General features: G+C 36.9%; 2 protein-coding genes across 2 annotated transcripts; one reads left to right on the top strand and one right to left on the bottom strand.

The window, feature by feature from the left end:
- Positions 1-2,530: 2,530 nt before the first annotated feature.
- On the top strand, positions 2,531-14,961 carry LOC143892661 (anthranilate phosphoribosyltransferase). The gene is made up of 10 exons (XM_077397436.1): positions 2,531-2,957; positions 5,826-6,308; positions 7,499-7,656; positions 7,850-7,933; positions 8,023-8,075; positions 9,192-9,273; positions 10,798-10,905; positions 11,701-11,821; positions 13,270-13,355; positions 14,550-14,961. The coding sequence occupies exons 1-10, from the start codon at positions 2,582-2,584 to the stop codon at positions 14,769-14,771; spliced, it is 1,773 nt and encodes a 590-aa protein (XP_077253551.1). The 5' UTR covers positions 2,531-2,581; the 3' UTR covers positions 14,772-14,961.
- A 2,684-nt stretch (positions 14,962-17,645) lies between these two features.
- On the bottom strand, positions 17,646-18,809 carry LOC143892106 (transcription factor ABORTED MICROSPORES-like). Its single transcript, XM_077396572.1, has 3 exons — positions 18,612-18,809; positions 17,798-17,974; positions 17,646-17,708 (listed from the first exon to the last, which is right to left on the bottom strand). Exons 1-3 carry the CDS (start codon positions 18,807-18,809, stop codon positions 17,646-17,648), a joined length of 438 nt encoding a protein of 145 aa, XP_077252687.1.
- Positions 18,810-19,727: the final 918 nt, after the last annotated feature.

Below are 19,727 nucleotides of genomic sequence, written 5' to 3'. Positions count from 1 at the left end.
GACTCGGGGGGGGGGGGGGGGGGGGGGGGGGGGAGTCCACAATGTTGCGGGGGTGTTTTAAAGGGGGGTTTTATAACTATGTGTAGAAGGGCTGTTTTTATGTGGTGCACGATTGAGAATAACTTATTGTGAATTAGTTGTGTAGCCTCAGAAAAGTATAGGGGGGCACATAAATAAATGATCTCAACAATTCTTCTTCTTTTTTTCTTTTTTTTGTCTCTGCCGTAGATAGGTTGTGCCCAAAAAATTGGGGTCATGGGATGGTCCGAAACCTTCGGTATGTGGCCTCCATTTTTGGATGGCACGGTAATAAAAACTCCACAAATCGAAGGTGTTTGGATCCTATGGCCCCATTTTAGGGGCACAACCTAACTATGGAGGATACCAAATAATGAATGGTTTAGATCATCACTCGTTTGTACCTTATCTTCTTCGGCTATATCCCTCTCAACATACACTCATACACCAAGGTTTTAGGCACACCCGTCCCAGTAAACCTAATGAGAATCCAGAGACAACAAAGCGCGAGATTGATAGGCACACCCGTTCTCTATTACCTTCTCTTGGAGCAAATCCTCCCTTCTAACTGAACCTTGAACACATGAATGGCAACATTCAAGGAGCAAATTATTGACGATGAACATGAAAGGCCAAAGATCAAAAGAGAAGGTCAATCGAAACTTGTGGTACCAAAGTCGGTTTTCAGAAGCAATTAAGCAATTTCATCAACAGATTTTGCTGGCAGAAACCCTTCCAGAATCTGACAATCTACTATCTCCCCTCCTCAATCTTCCTTGATTTGTGGCCTCATCTATTGAATCTATTCAGAAAATCTTCCTTTGGCCCTAAGGGTGTCAATTTTGGCTCGGGCTCGCTCGAGCTCGGCTCGAATCCTTAACGAGCCGAGCCGGCTGGCCAGGCTCGTTAAGCTTAACGAGCCGAGCCTGAGTTAGGCCAGGCTTGGCTCGGCCCGGCTCGTTAAGAATTTAATATACTTAAAAATATATATATTATATATTAATATATACACTAAAAGGGTTGTCCAAGGAGTGAAAGGGGGAGGCAAAATATGTCACTTCTTTTTTGGAACCCCATTTGTTACTTGGACCACCCCCCATAGTGTAAAAAGAGTAGTCAAATTACACTAGATAGGGCTGTCCAGGGAAGATGAGGGGTGTGAATTTAATATAATCCGAGCTCGATAAGGCTCGCGAGCCTGGCCGAGCCGAGCCCGAGCCCGAGCCGAGCTTTTGAGCTTAACGAGCCGAGCCTGGGCACTCGGCTCGTTTACACCCCTATTTGGCCCTTACTAGTGTAGAGGTAATCTAAGTTTTACCACTATTCTGCACTAGGGAGCGAACTCCAATAAATAACGGAAGTACATTTTCAAATAATGATTTATAGCCTCCGTTTGCATATTTGAGGATGATACATATAAATCATACGTAGTTTGTGAACTCTAAAGTTTAAAAAACTCGTGCTAAAAACAATCACCAACAATAGAATTGGGCATGGCCAAATTACCATAATTCGAGAAATTATCCACCATCATTATGGACGTGTTCCCATTGGAATTCATTAAACCTTCAATAAAGTTCAGTAAACTTTCAATAAAGCACATTGAAATATCATTCCACATCTGGTTTGGAATAGGCAAGGGCTGAGGTATACTTGGAGAAGACTATTCTCCAAGTGACATGTCTAAACCCAACTATTGTTGATTTGTTTCATGCCAGGCCCACTGTGGTATAGATCGGCATCTTCAAACTGCCTAGAGAACTCATCCGAGATGATACATTCGCCCCCTTTTTTTTACTTGGGACAGCCCCTTCTAGTGTAAAAGAGGAGAAGTACTAAATTCTGCCTCCTTATTGGGGGTGTCCCAAGACAATTTCTGCTAAATTACACCCCATGCATAATGCGCACGCACCTCTTGATCATCATGCGAACATCACTTAGTTTTATATGTTTTATTTAGGGAAATGTTATCAACATTACTGTATTTTGATGAGGGCACTCCTCACTTTATTAAAAGTACGGTATGACCTGCACCTCACCTAGACGACCGTTCATTAGATGGGCCACAGCCAATAGGTTGTGCCTCAAAAATCATTTCCATATGTTGATCCTAACCCTCCAATCTGAATGTTAGAGGGTTGATCATAACCCTCTATAGATGGGAGGGTTAGAATCAAGAAATAATTTTTGGGGCACAACCTATTTAGGCTGTGGCCCATCTAATGGACAGTTTGGATCATCTTATGGTGCGGGCCATACCGTACTTTTAAAAAAGTGAGAGTGCCCTCATCAAAATACAGTAGTGCTGATAGCATTTCCCTTTATTTAACCAGCTGTCAAACGCAATCACATTTCCCCTCTCTAACAGCTAACTACAAAACTATTGCACTGATATCCGCGCGACCATATTTGAAAACCATTGTTTCGAAGATGTAAAACAAGGTGAGTTCATTCTATTATTAAAACATGGTCGTGCGGATATCAGTAGACTATAAATAAACTCAAACAGTATACCATCTCTTCACCTGTCTATGCCCACAGAGAGCTCTTTGAATTCTCCACAATGAAATCTCTCATCCATCCAAACCCTAATTTCACCTCTTACGCCTCCTTTCATGGCGAAACGAGCCGAAATCTATCGAATTCACAGCATCAAATCTCTTTTATCTTTGCGGCAACCGATAACAACCGTCGGATTAGACAGAAGACGTATCCGACGGTGAGATCTGCTTTGGATTCGGGAACAATCGATAAATTAGGGTTTATAGAAGCCGATATCCGAAATCCCGCTATATCCTCTTCGTACCGGTGTTCAAAGATCCCGAAACCGAATCAGACTGTTTTGGAAGCTCAAGCTAGGGTTTGTACGGGTCCAACACAGACTAGGCCGCTCGGAGAAGAGCAGGCATACAAGGTTTTGGATACGATTCTCAGATCTGGTGAATTCATTTTCTCTTTTCAATTCATTATATTTATCTTTTATGTTTTTTTTTTGTTTTTCCTGAATTTCGGATGTTTAATTAAAGATAGTCCTTTGATTGCATCATACTTTTTTGTTCGCTCTTAAGACAGTAATGAGAATTGGAGCATCTTGATGAGTTCCTGACTAGTGGATTCGTTTATTTTCTTAATTTCTGTTTACATTTCGTAATTTTTATCTATTGGGATTTGTTAAAGTATAAAAGATAAATATTGCCTTTCTCCAACAGCTTAAGTTTTTCGAGAAGTTGGTAAGTTAACAGGATTCTTAGACATCAGACATCAAACAGCTTGATCAGTTACAGTACTTCTACATTTCACAATCCTTTTATTTTTCTTAGGATTAAATCATATATATTGCGATTCATGGTCCCTTTTAATCATTTATTTATTTTAACTATAGATGGTAGTTTGTTTCCCTACCGAAAATTTCGGAAATTTCTGTGAATTTTTTGATAAAATATAATTTTTTTATTTCTTACAGAATTTCGGCCGAAATAATTTTGGCCCAAAAAACTGACATTTCGAGCGCTTCTACCAAATTTCGGGATTGTGGCTGAAATTTCGGTTTCGGTGAGGACCGAAATTATACCCGAAACCGAAACTTAAAACCTTGGTTCTCCTCTTTCACACACACACACACACACACACACACACACACACACACACACACACACACAAAGCATGGCCTAAGATTATTACATCGTTTTGATACACGTTTCAATTTATTTCTTGCCATACTTTTGAAAAGCAACTGTGAATTGGTTAGTTCTTCAAAACTGATGACATTGGATAATATGTTTGCTACTAATTTAAGGTCGTGAGTGTTTTTTATGTGATCCATTAGTCGTAGACTTGATTTTAGTTATTTTTTTCCATAGAGACTTGTTTATATCTTTTATTTGGGATTTATTTTTATCTTTAGTTATAATTTTTATCCAAAATGTGGGGGGTGTCAACATCAACATTTGACGACGTTTCTCACCTTTTTTTCCTATCAATACTTAAGCCAAGCCCACACATCATTAATGCAAAGTACAAATTTACTTTTTTAGTAAGCACAAAGTTACTATTTATAGCAAGCGTAGACTTACTATTTATAATAAGCACATAGTTACTATTTTTAGTAAGTACGAATCTTGGCAAAGAATACCTCTCAGTCCCTATATGATAGACATAGAGGAAGCTCTAGAACAAAATTTACATGTTTTGATGAAAGCTCAAAGAGCTCTCAGCCACAATGCTTTCTCCCCCTTTTTTTCTCTATCTTTCTCCTCTTTCTGCTTTCCTCTCTTTCTTTGCATTCTTATTTGTCTTTGTTCACTCCTTTCATCCTCTTTCTTTTCACCTCCTCAGCTGGGTTTCGAAACCGTTCTTCTTTCTCTCACCCTAGCGTTCTCTCTTTCTCCTCTCTACTGTTACTTGCAGCGGACGATCAAGGCACAAAGCCCGGCATGCCACTCCTAGGTATGGATCGTTTCTATTCATTTTAGCAAATTAAACCCATATTTCCTACCCTCCAAACCTTTTCTGGCATATTTAAACCTTTATTTTTCCTGATCAGCCCTACCCTTATCACTCTACCTTGACCACATCATCCACCATCAGTCTCTTACCTCCTTAGATGTTGATTGGGCTATTGTTAGATTTATATCATAGATGTGATTTTTTGATACCTTATTTGAGACTTGTTTATTTTGTTTCCATTAGCTGGTTGTTTTGTTTATGGACTTGATGTATGAAACTTCTATTGAGCTAAATTAATTTTTATTTGATGACTGAACTCTAAGTTTAGAATATTTATGAATACCTTAGCTGGATTTGATTATTATGCTTTATTTAACTTGTTTTAGGGAATGCATGTTGCTGTTATAATTAGAACCTTTTATTTGCTCCTAAATTCCCAGAAATTAACCTACAAACGCTAGGCTCACATCAGTTTTGGAGATGTTTCGTTGAATGATGTTATCGTACTGTACTTGTTAAAGTTATTTTTTGTGAACTAAAAGTTCTTTATAGATTTTCGCTCGAAAGTTCTCTATAAATTTTTAACCGGATTCATGTATCCGATTTGGATACATGAATCCGGTTACATTTTTCCTAGAGATTGAAGACATCATGTATCCGATTTGGAGACCCATCAAAAGTCATCATGACCACACATACATACGGTTACATGTTAGTTTTGAATGTGACATGATCATATTAAACTTGTTTTGGTCAATATAAGCTGTAAAAGACACATCTTGATAAATGACAATGTATTAAAGCATTATATAGTTAATATGATAAAAAAGTGTTTTTTTCATCATTTAAAAAAAAGAAGTTAATATGAGAAAAATAAAAGAAAGCAGAAATGGTTTTCTCCTTATAGCTATGTCGATGGGGAACTGATATGTCTAGGGTGATAATTCTAGTAAAATTTAGTGTTATTATGATATGTTGCTCGCGAAACCATATTCAATAAACTTAGCCATTTGCTTCAACTCCTTTAGCCTGTGACGACATTTGCTGTACATAGTCCAACCAACACAAGTGCATGGATCCTTTAGATCATGCAAAATGTAAAAAAGAATTTGTGGAATTTCACATATAGTTGCTGTCTTATTGGGTATGAATCCACTCTTCAATAGCAGCTGACAAACCTCCTAACATGATTTTAAGACAACCTTGTGACTTTGATAAACATTTTCAACTTCCATGTAGCTTTCATTTTTTTATGGGTAACCATGTAGCTTTCTTGGTGCCAATATGAGTAGAGAGAGTGTTACTTTGTTTATCAGTAATTTATTTTTTATTGTTTCTGATAGCTTTTTGTACTCTCTAAGCTAGGGGAGAACTCAAAGATGATGAGGAAGTTTCTAAAGCTCAGCTTGGGGCATTTTTTGCTGCAATGACAATACGTGCAAATGCTTTTCCGGTAGCTACCCAATGGAGTGAAGGGGAAACACGTGCAATGAAAACATTCTGGCCACTTCTTGTTCATATTCTTCCACCAGATATAATTTTTATAGCAGATCCCGAAGGCACAATAATGGGAGCAGGCAATTCAATTGGCCCACAATTTGTTGGTGATAGTACCACTGAGATGAGATTGGTGGGTGCTCTGAGGGAAGTTTTGGCAGGCGGCCATCTTGGTTACGAGGAGGTTCATGGTGTTCTGACAGATGTTCTTCCATTAAATTTGGATGGTAGGAAGTTGGAAAAAGTGAGGGAATCATTGCTTTCTGCATTTCTGATAGGGCAGCGTATGAATGGGGAAACAGACCGTGAGCTAAAAGCGTATTGCCTTGCCTTTGATGGCGAGCTTGGTAATGTCTCCCTTTTTTTATTTAATTCATTGATTCTAACTGGTGATTGTGGCTGATTTATGTGGATGTCTATGAGTCTATCAGTTAGTTTTTTTAGGTACATAAAAATGGCACTAAACTGTAAAATTGATAGATGGTGCTAAACTGTAAAATTGATATATTAGGCCCGCCTATTGTTTATGGTCTATTTCTTCAATAAGTACTTTTAACTCTTGACATATCCTTCCGTGGATGTTTGCATTCGGGCCTAGTTACAAATTATATCTTAGTAATGGAACATATAATATTAAATATTTTTGTGTGTGTCATGTGTATATATGTTTTTAGAAAATGGGCTTTTCGAACCTTACAGCTGGTGGACTCCGTATGTTGTGAGATGAGTTGGGAAGTTCTGTAGTTCATTCAGTTCCAAGTTATACAGATTTCTTTAATAAATGGTCATGATGGTCCTATTTAATCCATATGTGATCAATTGATCTCAATCTAATCATAATTCTTTATGTATTTAGAAAGAAAATATGGAAAATTTTGTGTGTACATAAAATAAATAGAATGTTTTTTTTTTTGAAAGATAAGCAGTTAAGAAACTAATCCGAACTATGAGGATTGCTAGCGCGAAGCACCCTGTGAGATCATCCTCTTTCAAGATTTTTTTGAATTTCTGAAACTTATTCCAGTTCTAGTTGTTTGAGCCGTGCAATCTGTTCTCCAACATCCTGTCTTCAGATCTGAAACATGCTGTAAATCTTAGAACTGCTAAAACTGAGAAGTTTTGCACAACTGCTTTGATACCACTTAAAGATCTGGAAATTTCTGCTGAAATCGAAGGCAAATGATTGCAGAAACTAATTATGTGTTTGGAAAGAAAAAATGAATAGTAAGCATTTGATAATTTTTAACTGATTGACTATGGCTGGATCACTTACCGTAAAAAACCCTATAAACTATGGCTGGATTACTTGGAGCATACTTGTGGATTTGTGTATCGCAGTGTAGAGTTTATTCATCGACAGCTGTTTGATTAAGACTCTTCTTTCTGTGATCTATTTTCATTATTTTGCTACTTGTTTACTGTAGCCAATCCATTGATATTGGAGTTGACTTTTTACACAATAAATTAAATGTTGATGTTGTGAGTATAAGAAATAATCTCCAGAATTGGCTTTAATTAATTTATCTACTCTTTGCAGGTCCAACGCCAGTGGCTGATGTTAGATCTTTGACTCACTATGGTGAACCCTATGATGGAAATACACGTTTCTTCAGGAGCACATTGTTCGTTGCTGCAGTGAGAGCTTGTTATGGGGAGTCCTGCCTGCTCCATGGTGTGGACTGGATGCCACCTAAGGTCTGCAAGCAATTTATTGAACATATTATTTTAGTTATTTGTAAATTTTTTTCCTCTTTACTCTGAAATATGAAGGTTATTGATGTTGATTTTAACTTCAATGGTCCCATTGGGAACAGTTGTTTACATTTGTCATTGTGTGTGGGTCTGTGGACGAATTTATTCTGAAATCTTTGCTTGTTAAGATTTTCAGGGGGGCATAACTGAAGAACAAATGCTGAAGTTCATGGGTGCAAATACCAGCATGTCCCCATTTCAAGCAAAAAAACTCCTTGAGGTGCACTTTATTGTTCTGCACGCACATTTTGCATATTTGTTAAGTATATTGTTTGTTTTGTTTGATGGTGTACCTACCTCTCACTTCAGGATGAAGGCGTTGGTTTTGCTTACATAAGTCAACGTGAAGCTTGCCCATCTTTGTACGAACAGCTTTCCATTCCATGCTATTTAATCTTCTTTTTTGAAATGGCATGCTATTTAATCTTCCTCTGAGCTGTGTATTAAGCCTATTCATGTCAGTCTTTCTTCATTTATTATCTCATCTTTGGGATCCATCTGTCATTCTCTTAATAAGTGAGTGGCTGAAGTGAATACAAATCCATATCTTTTACGTACTATGACAAATGAATGTTAGCATTGGCACAATAGTGATACTAATTTCTGTCCTTTGTATTCACAGACTTCTCCTTATCTCTTTCTCTTTTCTATTTCTTCTGCTAAAACCTTTCTTGAGGATAAGGAAAAAGGCTCTAAAATGTGGGAATTTTTCAGTCCTATTGGTATTGTTGATTGTGACATGGCGGAGGCCAAAGCCTTGTTGACGGGGCTGAAGATATCAGAAATAGGTTTGAAGGCCCACTCGTGGTGGAAGGAGATTCCCAAAATGCAGTTTGGTGCGGAGATGGAAAAATCAAAGGGCCATGAAGTTTGGGGCTCATAAGCAATGAGATTATTAATACTGTGAGGGAAGGCAACATCACCTTGAGTCACACGTAATGGGAGGCCAATGATATAGCAGATACTTTGACCAAAGATGATTTTTTTAAGGCGTGCTTTCTGTTCGAGGGGCATTTTCTGGCCCAACTGTAGTTTATATTCTCTTTCTGGCTGGCTCAGCCTTTTGTATATTTTTTCTCCTTTTCAATGAATTTGGTTGCCTTTCTCAAAAAAATGAGAGAATAAGAAAAAAAACTGTATACTACAATGTTGATCATTCTTCAAGATTCATCACGTTCAAACCTTACCTATTTTTCACAAGAGCGAGGACTAAAATATTTGTTCTATCCAGTTTAATTTCGGATTAATGTTATATGGATCATTTTTAATAAAGTTCATCATGATGATGGTGATTATAATAGTAATTATAAAAATAAAAATGTGTCACATAGTGATAACATGTATAAATGTAGATTGCGACTGCCGAAACATATTACTTGTTTGCTTAACATGTTGCACTGCTTGATTTTTGAACCTACAGTAGCTGTGTTCTTTGTCTATGCAAATGGCCTGATAATGCCCCCTTGTTGGTTTTGCAGATATTCACTCATAGGGTTGAGAGAGCACATTAAAAAGCGTCCTCCAATTGCAACATCTGAAAAAGTTCAACAGTTTTTGAGAGTGAGTTATCGACTTTTTCTACTGATGTGTAGGTATGTACATGTGCATTATTTTCTATGAGGTTGCTACTGTTGCTTAATGTTTTGAGAATTGGATGGCAACTCTACCAAGAATTTTGCATTCAAAGGTTTTTGAGGATCTTTTGTCAATGGAAAAATGACTTTTGAGGATCCAAACTTGATATTTGTTCCTGTTTTTTCAAAAGCTGTAAAAATCACAGTGACACCGTAATCAGTTCTCTGGAGCCCCATTTGTAGGTCACTTTTCTGGTAACACCTTGTGTTTTCCATGATTCTCAGATCTCTCAAATACTGGAGTGTCTGACACTAATACTTATCTGATTGTTCAAGAGTCAAGACAATGCGGGGACAATTATAATTAGAACGTCCCACACTTGATGCTAGTTGTATTAGGCATACTTATAAAGCTGGATTTGGGAAAAACTCTTCAAGGCAATTATTTCAAAATTTATAAATATTCTAAAAATTTAAGAAAGAAAAATGACTTGTGTTTCTATGTTATTCTGCAAGGCAAATATTTCAAATTTTGGAAATATTCTGAAAATTTAAGACCATGGGTTAAAAAGAAAAAAACATGTGTACGTGTGCGTGCGTGCGTGCGTGATATTTCCACCCCAGTACTTACATTGACTTTTACAATTCTTATGTGTTGTAGGAGCCAAGAAAAAATTCTAAATAGAGATAGTATTCCTGTTACAAAGATAGAAGAAGTTCAGATGGTAGAAGCAACTAAAAGAAAGGGGATTGGAAATATCAGCCCTTAAATGAAATAGGACTTCAGGAAGTATTGGCATAGGAATGCTTTTAGTTTCACATAAGGAATCAAATTGTTACTTTTGCCAAAAAAAATTAAGACTAAAATACTTGTAGTCTTGTACACTTATACTTGTAGTCTTGTACACTTATACTTTTATTTTGAAAAAAAAACAAAAACTAACAATAATATGCATTTTTTGTATCCAAATTTTTTCTCCTTTTCTACATGTTTTCTTCTTCTCCACCCGACTGCGTCCTGCCACTGATGCTCAATCACAATACTAGTGTCAGGCTCGCAACTGTTTTTTGTTAGCCACTGCACGAGTGTTTTTCCTTTTTTTGGTGAGATGCACAAAGTGTTTTCAGGCCACCTCAGATAAATGGATTTTGGGATGGGTCTAGGTGGTTTCAATCAAGGAAAGTTGAGGATAATTTCTGTTTTTTTGGAAAAGTAATATTTTCTAGAATGTTTTTCCCCCAAAGAACTATGAATAATTCGCAATTCTTTCTGGCAATTTTCCAATTCTGTATATGGTATCAGATACCCACATCCGTATTTGGGTAACACGCCGGTGTTATACATGCATTCATATTCTGTATCAGTGAAAAAGATGCATGCATATGGAGCATTCATCTTCTATATCAGTTGGGATTAGACACTTTTATGCTTTCTAATGCTATGTCCAAAATAATACAGATAGAATCCAACATTGATCTCATGACTGATATGATGTCTTTTTGATAATAGTCTCGCGGGAGGGAAGCTATCATTGCTGGATTTTATCACGAGGGTTATGAAAATCCACTGTTGATGCTTATGAGAAGAAGAGGTGTTCATTCTGGTTTGGTGGTGAAGGTCAGTAGGTTTTCTATTGTTAGACATGGCCGTTATTGTTATAGATCCCTACTGCTCCCTTGTTACTCATTTAAAGTCTAGTCTGTATAGCTATGAAATGTGTAAAAGCACTAGCTCAAATAGTAGCTTAGAAATGCTCTCAAGCAGCCTACCGTACACATGGCACATTGGCAAGATGACTGATTACCATCCAAGTTGTTGGACCCACCATGGGTTGGACATAGCAAAAATTGCCCCTGATACGAACTTTCTGATTACTGCATTCTACCCATTGAATATATGAACCATTCCCATTTTTAGTTCTAAATTTTCGTTTGCGATTTAAGGCCGACATTGGTATGGGTTCCAAAGTGACTTCTTATTATTGATGTCAAAATGAACTGGCATTTTATTTTCCTCATCTGTTTAGGCTAGATAGAATGTACGTACAAAATGTCTTAATGATTGGCTTTTAGGAAAATCCCAGAGAGTTCAAACTTCAACATCAACAACTCTTCTTTCTTTTTAAAATCTGAAACTTTTTTATCCATAAAAGTGAATTTGATGTAATTCTGAGAATGTAAAGTCTTTGAGTCGTGAGTTTTTCTTTTCTGGTTGGTAAACATGGGGTCATACTTGTAAGTTGTAACTTCCTGTCTTGCAACTCGTGCATCCTGACCACTATTACAAGGTTAATTTGTTCTGGAGAATAGCATCTGGCCATTTTTAATGGTTTTTTTGTGCAATTTTAAGGCTATTTGTATTTTCCTGTTTCTACCTTAGTATTTAGGCTATTTAACCATCCTCCCGATGTAGGGCGAAGAAGGCGCACTCTCAATGACAACCAGAATGCGATCAATGAATACGAAAGGCCTTCCAGTGAACTACTGTTCGGGATTTCGTTCACTTGATGCTGCATGTGTTTCAGAAGTTGATGGTATGACTTTATTAGTGGGTATTTCATTTCTGTGATTTATCGTGACATGACAGGCTTCTATTTTTCTCTATTTCATCTTTTGATGGGTTATAGAAACTTGAAAAATGAATCCCTTTCCTGTGTTAGTGTTTTAATGACTTCAAAAAGTTAAATAAAATCTATATTCTGTTAGAGGTATACTATCTTCCTTGAGAGAGATGAGAGGAAGAGAAGAGAAGAAAAGATGAAGAAGATATGAGAGAGTTGTGTTACTCTCCCCCACACGAAAGTTATATTATATATTAGTGTGAATAGGGTTACATTGAAATGACAGAATTACCCCCACCCCACACACGCCCGCGCGCACACACACACACACACAAATGGATATGAAATACGCCCACTCTCAACATATTCTGCTGATTTGCTTTTGGGGCACTATATCCATTCTCATGTAATGTTATTTGCTGTTTCTTATCAACACTGTGTTATATCACACACATGTTTTGCGTGCTTTTCTCATGCCATGCCAGTTGGTCACAGTATCATCCACTATGGAAATAGTCACAGTATCATCACATATTCATGAATTTAATCATAGAAACTAGTCTAACTGATGCATCACAAATTCATACGTCCTTTTACCAAAAATCAGAGAAGGGAAGAAAGAATTTTTTTTATTGATTTTGTATTTTTTATTTGATTTTTTGGAATATTTTTATGGGTTTTAGGAAGTCCATATTTTGTAAGATTTGGTTCTTAGAAGCTTCTAGAGTTTCCATTTGACTTGGGGATGTTTAAGTTGGAATAGGGAGGTTCAATTAGGACTGATTTATAATTAAAGATAATTTAGAATAGAAGGTTTGGGTTTGTTTTATGTGGAAAATTTCTATTTTGTTTAGGACTGATTTTTGAAGTCTTTCAAAGTTAGAAAATGCTTAGGAAAGGAAAGGGTTTTGTCAATCAAGGTAACACCCTGTTTTGGACAGCTTTTGATTAATTTTGAAAATTGAAGTTACCATTGAAAAAAGAAAAAAGAAAAAAGAAAAAGAGAATAATTGAAGTTTACGCTAGGAGTTCTGCTATTTCTCTTCTGTTTTCTCTTTGAGGCAACACTATATTCTTCACTCAACCCTGCAAGCGAAGTTGAGTCGTCCTAGTTCTGAATCAGTCACTGTGTTCAAAACATTGTCACTGCTTTAACTTTTTTTTTGGGAACAGATTGTCACTGTTATAATTGTCTCACTTTTTTTAATTATTTGGTGGTTTAACCGTTGCCTCCTAAGTATATTTCTTAAATGCAGGAATGTGAAAACATTACATGTAGCTTATGTGCTCCTGATTACTAATAAACGTTTAAATACCATATATAGCCAGCATGTGTTTTAAACCAATTGCATGGATGTTTGACTTCTCAGCTTGGAAGGTTCTTGGTATTAAAGATTGGAAACCATTGTTTTTTTTTTCAGGGGTCTCGCGGGAGAGTTTCAGTATAGAGGTTAATGCCAAGGATTATGGTTTTGAACCCACAGATACTCCAAGAACTGATAGATCAGTAAGATTCTATGTTTCATCTATTTTTGTTCTTTTGTTCCCTACTTCCCTACAACTTCTGAGTACTCAGTTTCACTTTTCATGTCTAAATCTCCGAACATGTCTAATTTAAAAAATGAAAATAAAAATCCAACTTTGGTAATGGCCAGAGAACTGTTAGCCGATGTTCCTCGGAAATTATCCTCCAAACAAACTACAAATATAAAAACGATTGCCATGACCAATGGTTTAAAAACTCTAGTTGATCATGACCTGTTTGACTTTTCAGTCTATTCACAACTTGATCAAGTACACAGTTGAGTTTCTCGAGTTTGATACTATCTAATTCTTCATTTTCTGAAGTAGTCGATATAGTTTTTTCCACCTTAAAATGAAAAGGAAAACAGGGTTGCCACCATGGTTTTAAAGTTCCACTGATGTGTCGGTTTTGGCTGTGTGTCGGTTGACCTTCATATGGATCAAAGTTTAAAAGCTTGATTCCTCGCAGGGCACTCACATAAAAAAAACCAATATATTCAGGATTTTTTTTGAATTTCTATACCCAGAGAGTATTAATGATATTTTATTAAAAAGGTGAATAACTTTAAAAGTAAAATAAATGGCATGATCATCAGCTAACAAATATGTGAAATATCTATATTTGAAATTAATCTTAGCGTTCTAGATGTGCACTACAATGCATGCCACTAGGTGTTTATCTTGTTAAACAATTTGTTATTGTTGTGTTGTTGCTTATGTGCTTGTTTCTGAGTATATATTTATGCTTATTATAGTATTTCCTGAATTTTCATCTTAAAATTTCATCATTTTTATAGACTTCCGTAAACTTTTGTGATCTCCACAGACTTCCATAGATACCACAAAGTACGTTTACTTCCGTGTAGATCAAAATCCATACTCCATACTAAAACCGACACTGGAAACCAGAAAAAAGGAAAAAGGCTAAAGGTTTATAGTTGATAATGGCCTATTCGATCTAGTTTTTTTTCAGCTTTAGAAAGAATAAGAAAAAACGGGGCATTGGCAGTCTTTATTGCTTTCCAGGTACTCTATCTAGCCAAAACTGATAATGAAGTTATGAGGAAGAGTGATAGTTTGAAGTTCTCCTACTGGATTACCTTCTTTGCTTCCTTTTTCTTTCTTCTTTTTTGGGTATTTTATTTCTTGGTGGCAATCTCATATTCTCTAAAATCAGGTTTTGAGGAATATTGAGCTGGGCTTAGCAGCACTGAATGGAGAGAAAGGAGCTGCTTATGATAGGATTGTTTTGAATGCGGGAATGGTGGATCATTTATTGGGGTGTAGTGGTGCAGAAGACGTACTCTCAGCTCTGGACAGAGCAAGAGAAGCCATTGACAGTGGTAAAGCTCTGGCCAGACTCATGAATTACATTAAGGTCAGCCACAATGTGATGTAATATCTCTCTCTCTATCTCATGAATTTTTATAGTTAAATTTTGCATGAATAGATGAGTGTCAGTCCGGAACATAAGAGTGACTTCTTTGTAAGTAAGCTGGGATTGAACCCTACAAAAAGAAGAAGAAAAGGTGACCGTCTTGTAAACATTTTCCAATAAACTAACCCTGATATCAAGAGCTATAATATAATCCCTTTTAACCCCATAAAACAAAGACATGACCCATATAAACCCAATCAAACCCTAAATCAAACAATCAAACAAAAAGCTATAACTTCAAGAGACCTCGATGCTTCACCTTCAACTAGTGTTTTTGTTTTGGTGTCTTTCTTCAATGGAGAATTTTCTCAATTTCGTGCAATAGCTTAATCCAAAGATATCATGTTGATTTGTAGGATAATATATCTATATTATGGGATTTGCTAGGCAATTTTGTGAAAAGCCATTTCACGGCTCACTTTTGCAGGATAGAACAGCCACCTCAGATGAGAATGTGCCACACGTGCAAGCAGATCTACTTTTTGGGCCATGATGAATTCGCACCCCCTGTAGGATAATCTGCACCCCCTTTAACATGAATTGACGTTAAGAAGCGTTATAGTCCGTCACATACCGTCCTTTAAAGGGGTGCAAATTATCCTACAGGGGACTGAATTTATCATTGCCCACTTTGTTTGTTGTTGATTTTCCAAAACCCAAGGCTTGCTTTCGTCACTTGTGATGTGGTGAAAACCCATTTGTTCTGTTCAAATAGGTCAAGCAAATCATTCTATTATTTGGAAAAGATATCTACGCCAAGGTGTTTCGATGAACGAGGCTCCACTTGTTTGTCGTGTAGTATTTAAAGGGATTTCAGAGGATATTACAGTTCTCAAAAAGCTCTTTGAAACCTTTAAATAATACACGACAAACAAGTGGAGCGCTTGTTTATCGAAACACCTTGGCGCAGATATCATTTCCCTATTTCGCGGAATAAAAGTGTCCATCCTTTGGTAAAAAGGAGGACAAGTTCATCCAACCATTCATAAATTTTTGAAGAAATCATCAACGACAGTTAAAAGAGCAATCTAATAGCTCATCTCGAGCAAAGCTAAGCTTCTCAGCCAGACCCATTTCATTCCACCACCTAAATTGTCAAATACAGTAGCCCAAGTCATAAAATCAAATGCAGTTTTTCAAGCAAAAGACACTAAAGACATTCATTTGAGAGATTTTATACGGTGCCAAGAGCAGATGCCCTGCCCTTGTAAGTGCCCGATCAGGCACCATATAATTTCTCTTCATTTGAACTATCATAGCTAAGAATTAGACCTTGTGATTATAGGATAAATTCTGGGGATGCAACTTGGGCCTGGTTTGGTCGGTTTGAAACCAACCCTAGCCCAGCCCAAGATAGCATTCCCTAAGCCCTAAACCCACCCACTCAAGCCTTGGGTCGAGCTGGGCTCCTAGGACAACAAAAAAAGAAAAAAAGAAAAAGAAAAAAAGAACAACATAACCTAGTAGTAATTTTTAAGGTGATTTGTGGAGAATTCCATGGCGTGTGATAGTATATCTTCTCCTGTTGCCCCCAATTAAGAAGCTTCATATAAACTTAGCATCCCCCATGCGTCTCTTTTTTCAAGGATTCCTTGAATTTCCCCTTCTTGTCCATGAATATGTGGAATACGTCTGTCTAATAAACCCCAACCGATATAGTGGTTAGCATAGTTACAAAGTCCTGATTCGGGATTAATTTGGCAAATGTCCATGGAATGATGCCATTAAAAAAAACAATGTCCATGGAATGATGGGGAAGTGCATGGATTGCCTGATTAGGATGTGACTGTGACTTCAATTCTCACAAGAATTTCATTTCCAATCATTTTGAATTTCAGATGAAAGATTTTTGAGGCACAACCTATTTAGATTGGAGGGTTAAGATCAACTTATGGAAATGATTTTTGGGACACAACCTATTTAGGCTGTGGCCCATCTAATGGACGGTTTGGATCATCCTATGGTGTGGACCATACCGTACTTTTCATAAAGTGAGGAGTGCCCTGCCCTCATCAAAATACTGTAGTGCTGATAACATTTCCCTTTTTGGCTTAACTCTTCTAGCAACATATTGTAAAGCTTTCTCATCAATGTGTTGTCCTACACACACAATTCAATTGTATTGAAATCTGCTCACACCTTCGACAATAACAAAAAAAAACTGAGAATTTTTCTGATAAAAAAAAGTTCGCTTCAAAAACTTCAATTCATTACTAACCTGATACATGTCAACCTGGAACAGAGGCCAATGATGAGTGTTTCGAAAATTAATACATGCATCAAGTTACCCAAAATTGTGAAACCCCTAGAAATGCTAGGAATACAGGTAAAATCCCTGAAAATCCTAGTAGAAACCTAAAAAATCATAAGGAAATCAAGTAGAAATGGTCTCGAAAACCTTCTAAAACTTGAAGATAAGATCCACAAATAAAGTGGGGAATGCTATTATCAAAATAAGGAAGTGCAAATACCATTATCAAAGAAAGAGAATCCAATTCAAAGGAGTTAAAAAAGGAATAATATAAAAAACTGGAAAATCACTCCCCACACATTTTTAAAATCCATGTACGTGTATCGGGGAAAAGTAAATATTTCTGATATTTCAATATAAATTGGCCTTTTTCATTTTCACAATAGTAATTGGGGAAATGATATTTACGCCCCTTTTATCACTAGGGACACCCATTTGCCAGTGTACTTTGCAATCAAAGCCTCTGGATTTTTCTGACATAAAGTACATGACCCCCTTTTGCCATTGATACACTGACGCTGGGTGTCCCTGGTGATGAAAAGGGGCGTAAATATCACTTCCCTAGTAATTATCATCAATAAACATTAAACAATTGACAGCAACCATTCCTTCACATGCTCTGTTTGAACCATTTTAGCATCCTTCCCCTGAAATCAGACAAGGAAACAAAATTAGAACTTAGTAATTGGTTTAGTACATGATTTTATTTTGTGTGTGTGTGTGTGTTCTAATTTACCTCTGCCCAAATCATGCTCAGAAGGAAACCTTCGAACGTTGTGGCATCGATGTTAGTCACTTCCAAGCCAAGATCTCTCATGCCATCCATCAGTTTTACAAACACCCCTCCCTTATTCTCACAGAGAACCTTTATGACCAACTTGCTAGCATTTATAGGACTCACCACGACCTCAACCTGTATAAATGAAGAGCAAATCACTTTATATCTCAAGGAATTAGACTGATTATGCACTGAAACTCCAAGCACAAAGCATTGATATAAGTAACGGGCTAAACCATTGGGATTAGATGTGCTCTAAAGATCTCAAAGATCCATTTGACCAAGCATTTTAATTACAATAAGCAGGGCATTAATCCTGTTTTTCATGCACACACAAAATTAAGGGTGCGATTTGGGATGGGCCCAGTTGAGCTTTTGCTAAAAATGAATTGGAATCAACCCGAACCCGACCTGATTTTATAATAAAAGCTCAACCCAAATTCCCAAAAATCGCCCTCAGTTTGTGGGGGAATTATGAGGCATAATTTACAGCTTGTTTATTCTAAACATGTTTGGTGTAGGCTTTTACAGTCGTTTCATAATCTAATTACTGTGACTGCCAGTAACAACTTGTTGGACCTAATTAGGGTTTATGAAATTCACCCAAAACATGGATTTGGCGCTCCATTATCGCGTTTTGGCCAACGAGGACCTGGCCGATTAATTGGACGTGGATGATGGTTTATGCACCTAATTTGGGTGTAAATTAATTTTATGACAGGATTATTCCTTAATCTGAAGCTAACAAACTGGATTAAGAAAAGAAAAACACATGGACATTGGACTCTTCCATCCCAGTTCCCTGACTGATTGTAATTTTAGTTGTCTCTTGCTTAATTGTACTTTTAGCAGTCTCTTGGTTGTCTCCATCTTCATCTGAAATTTCCAAAAGCTCTTTTAGTTTTTCCACTTGGCTCTGCAACTCCTCAATGTAATTGATTGCTTCGTCAAGTATCATCTCTTTACTCATCTCAAACAAACAATTCAAAGCAGACAAGTGAATGCTGAAGGGAATTCAAGATGAAAACACAAAAATAAAAACCCAATAATAATCAGTCTTGGATATAATGGCCCTGTTCCCTTTGGATTCTGAGAACTGATTGTGTAGAAAACCGATTATCTAACTCAAAATTAAACTCAATTTTCATTCCAATAATCCTTTTGGACTTAAAATTCTCTAAATCCAATTATCTAACCATTTTAGCAGGCTCTTGGTTATCAGCACTACTGTATTTTAATGAGGGCACTGCTCAATTTATTAAAAATACGGTATGACCTGCACCGTAGGATGATCCAAACCGTCCATTAGACGGACCACAGCCTAAATAGGTTGTGCCCCAAAATCATTTCCATAGGTTGATCCTAACCCTCCGATCTGAATGTTAGAGGGTTGATCAGTTTGGATCATCCTATGGTGAGTGGGACCCACCATTTTACCTCATATTTTGATGGGGGTTGGGCCATTATTTTACTTTTTACACCCATGCCATGATCCAAGAATTCTAGTATTTTTCTATGTGGCTCTGACGTAAAAATGTTTTATCATTTAAAAAAAATAGACATAAAACAAAATCTGTGCTAATTTTTCTACTTAAAATGGGAATAAATTTTGTTTTACGCTACATAGCCTTTTGGAAAATTTTGAGAAGGAAGTTCTTTTAAGAAAACCGTGCTAGTGTACTCGTAGTTGTAATATAGGGCCCACATTCTTCATAAGCATGAGGGAGGGAAGGAAAGAAAATGGCAAAGAGATGGAGAGGGGCATGTGGTTGGGGGTGAATAAGAGGTTGCTTCTATGAGTTGTCAATTGTGGAGTGAGAGTTTAGAAGACAGTGAGAAGGAAAGACGAAAGAGAAAGAAGGGTGTGGTGGACCCATGTTGAGTAACT

This window comes from Tasmannia lanceolata, unplaced genomic scaffold (genome assembly GCF_043159265.1).
Source record: "Tasmannia lanceolata isolate RefF3 unplaced genomic scaffold, GAP_Taslan_0.1 ptg000015l, whole genome shotgun sequence".
Classification (NCBI taxonomy): Eukaryota; Viridiplantae; Streptophyta; class Magnoliopsida; order Canellales; family Winteraceae; genus Tasmannia; species Tasmannia lanceolata.
This window is presented reverse-complemented; position numbering and strand designations above follow the sequence as displayed.

Excerpts from the sequence above, each read along its gene's own strand:
- LOC143892661 (XM_077397436.1), top strand. The coding sequence starts at position 2,582 with ATGAAATCTCTCATCCATCCAAACCCTAATTTCACCTCTTACGCCTCC. Across the intron at positions 6,309-7,498 it reads TGCCTTTGATGGCGAGCTTG|GTCCAACGCCAGTGGCTGAT; the intron begins GTAATGTCTCCC and ends TACTCTTTGCAG. Across the intron at positions 10,906-11,700 it reads ATTCTGGTTTGGTGGTGAAG|GGCGAAGAAGGCGCACTCTC; the intron begins GTCAGTAGGTTT and ends CTCCCGATGTAG.
- LOC143892106 (XM_077396572.1), bottom strand. The coding sequence starts at position 18,809 with ATGAGTAAAGAGATGATACTTGACGAAGCAATCAATTACATTGAGGAG. Across the intron at positions 17,975-18,611 it reads TGGAAGAGTCCAATGTCCAT|GTTGAGGTCGTGGTGAGTCC; the intron begins GTGTTTTTCTTT and ends TCATTTATACAG. Across the intron at positions 17,709-17,797 it reads TGAGCATGATTTGGGCAGAG|GGGAAGGATGCTAAAATGGT; the intron begins GTAAATTAGAAC and ends GTCTGATTTCAG.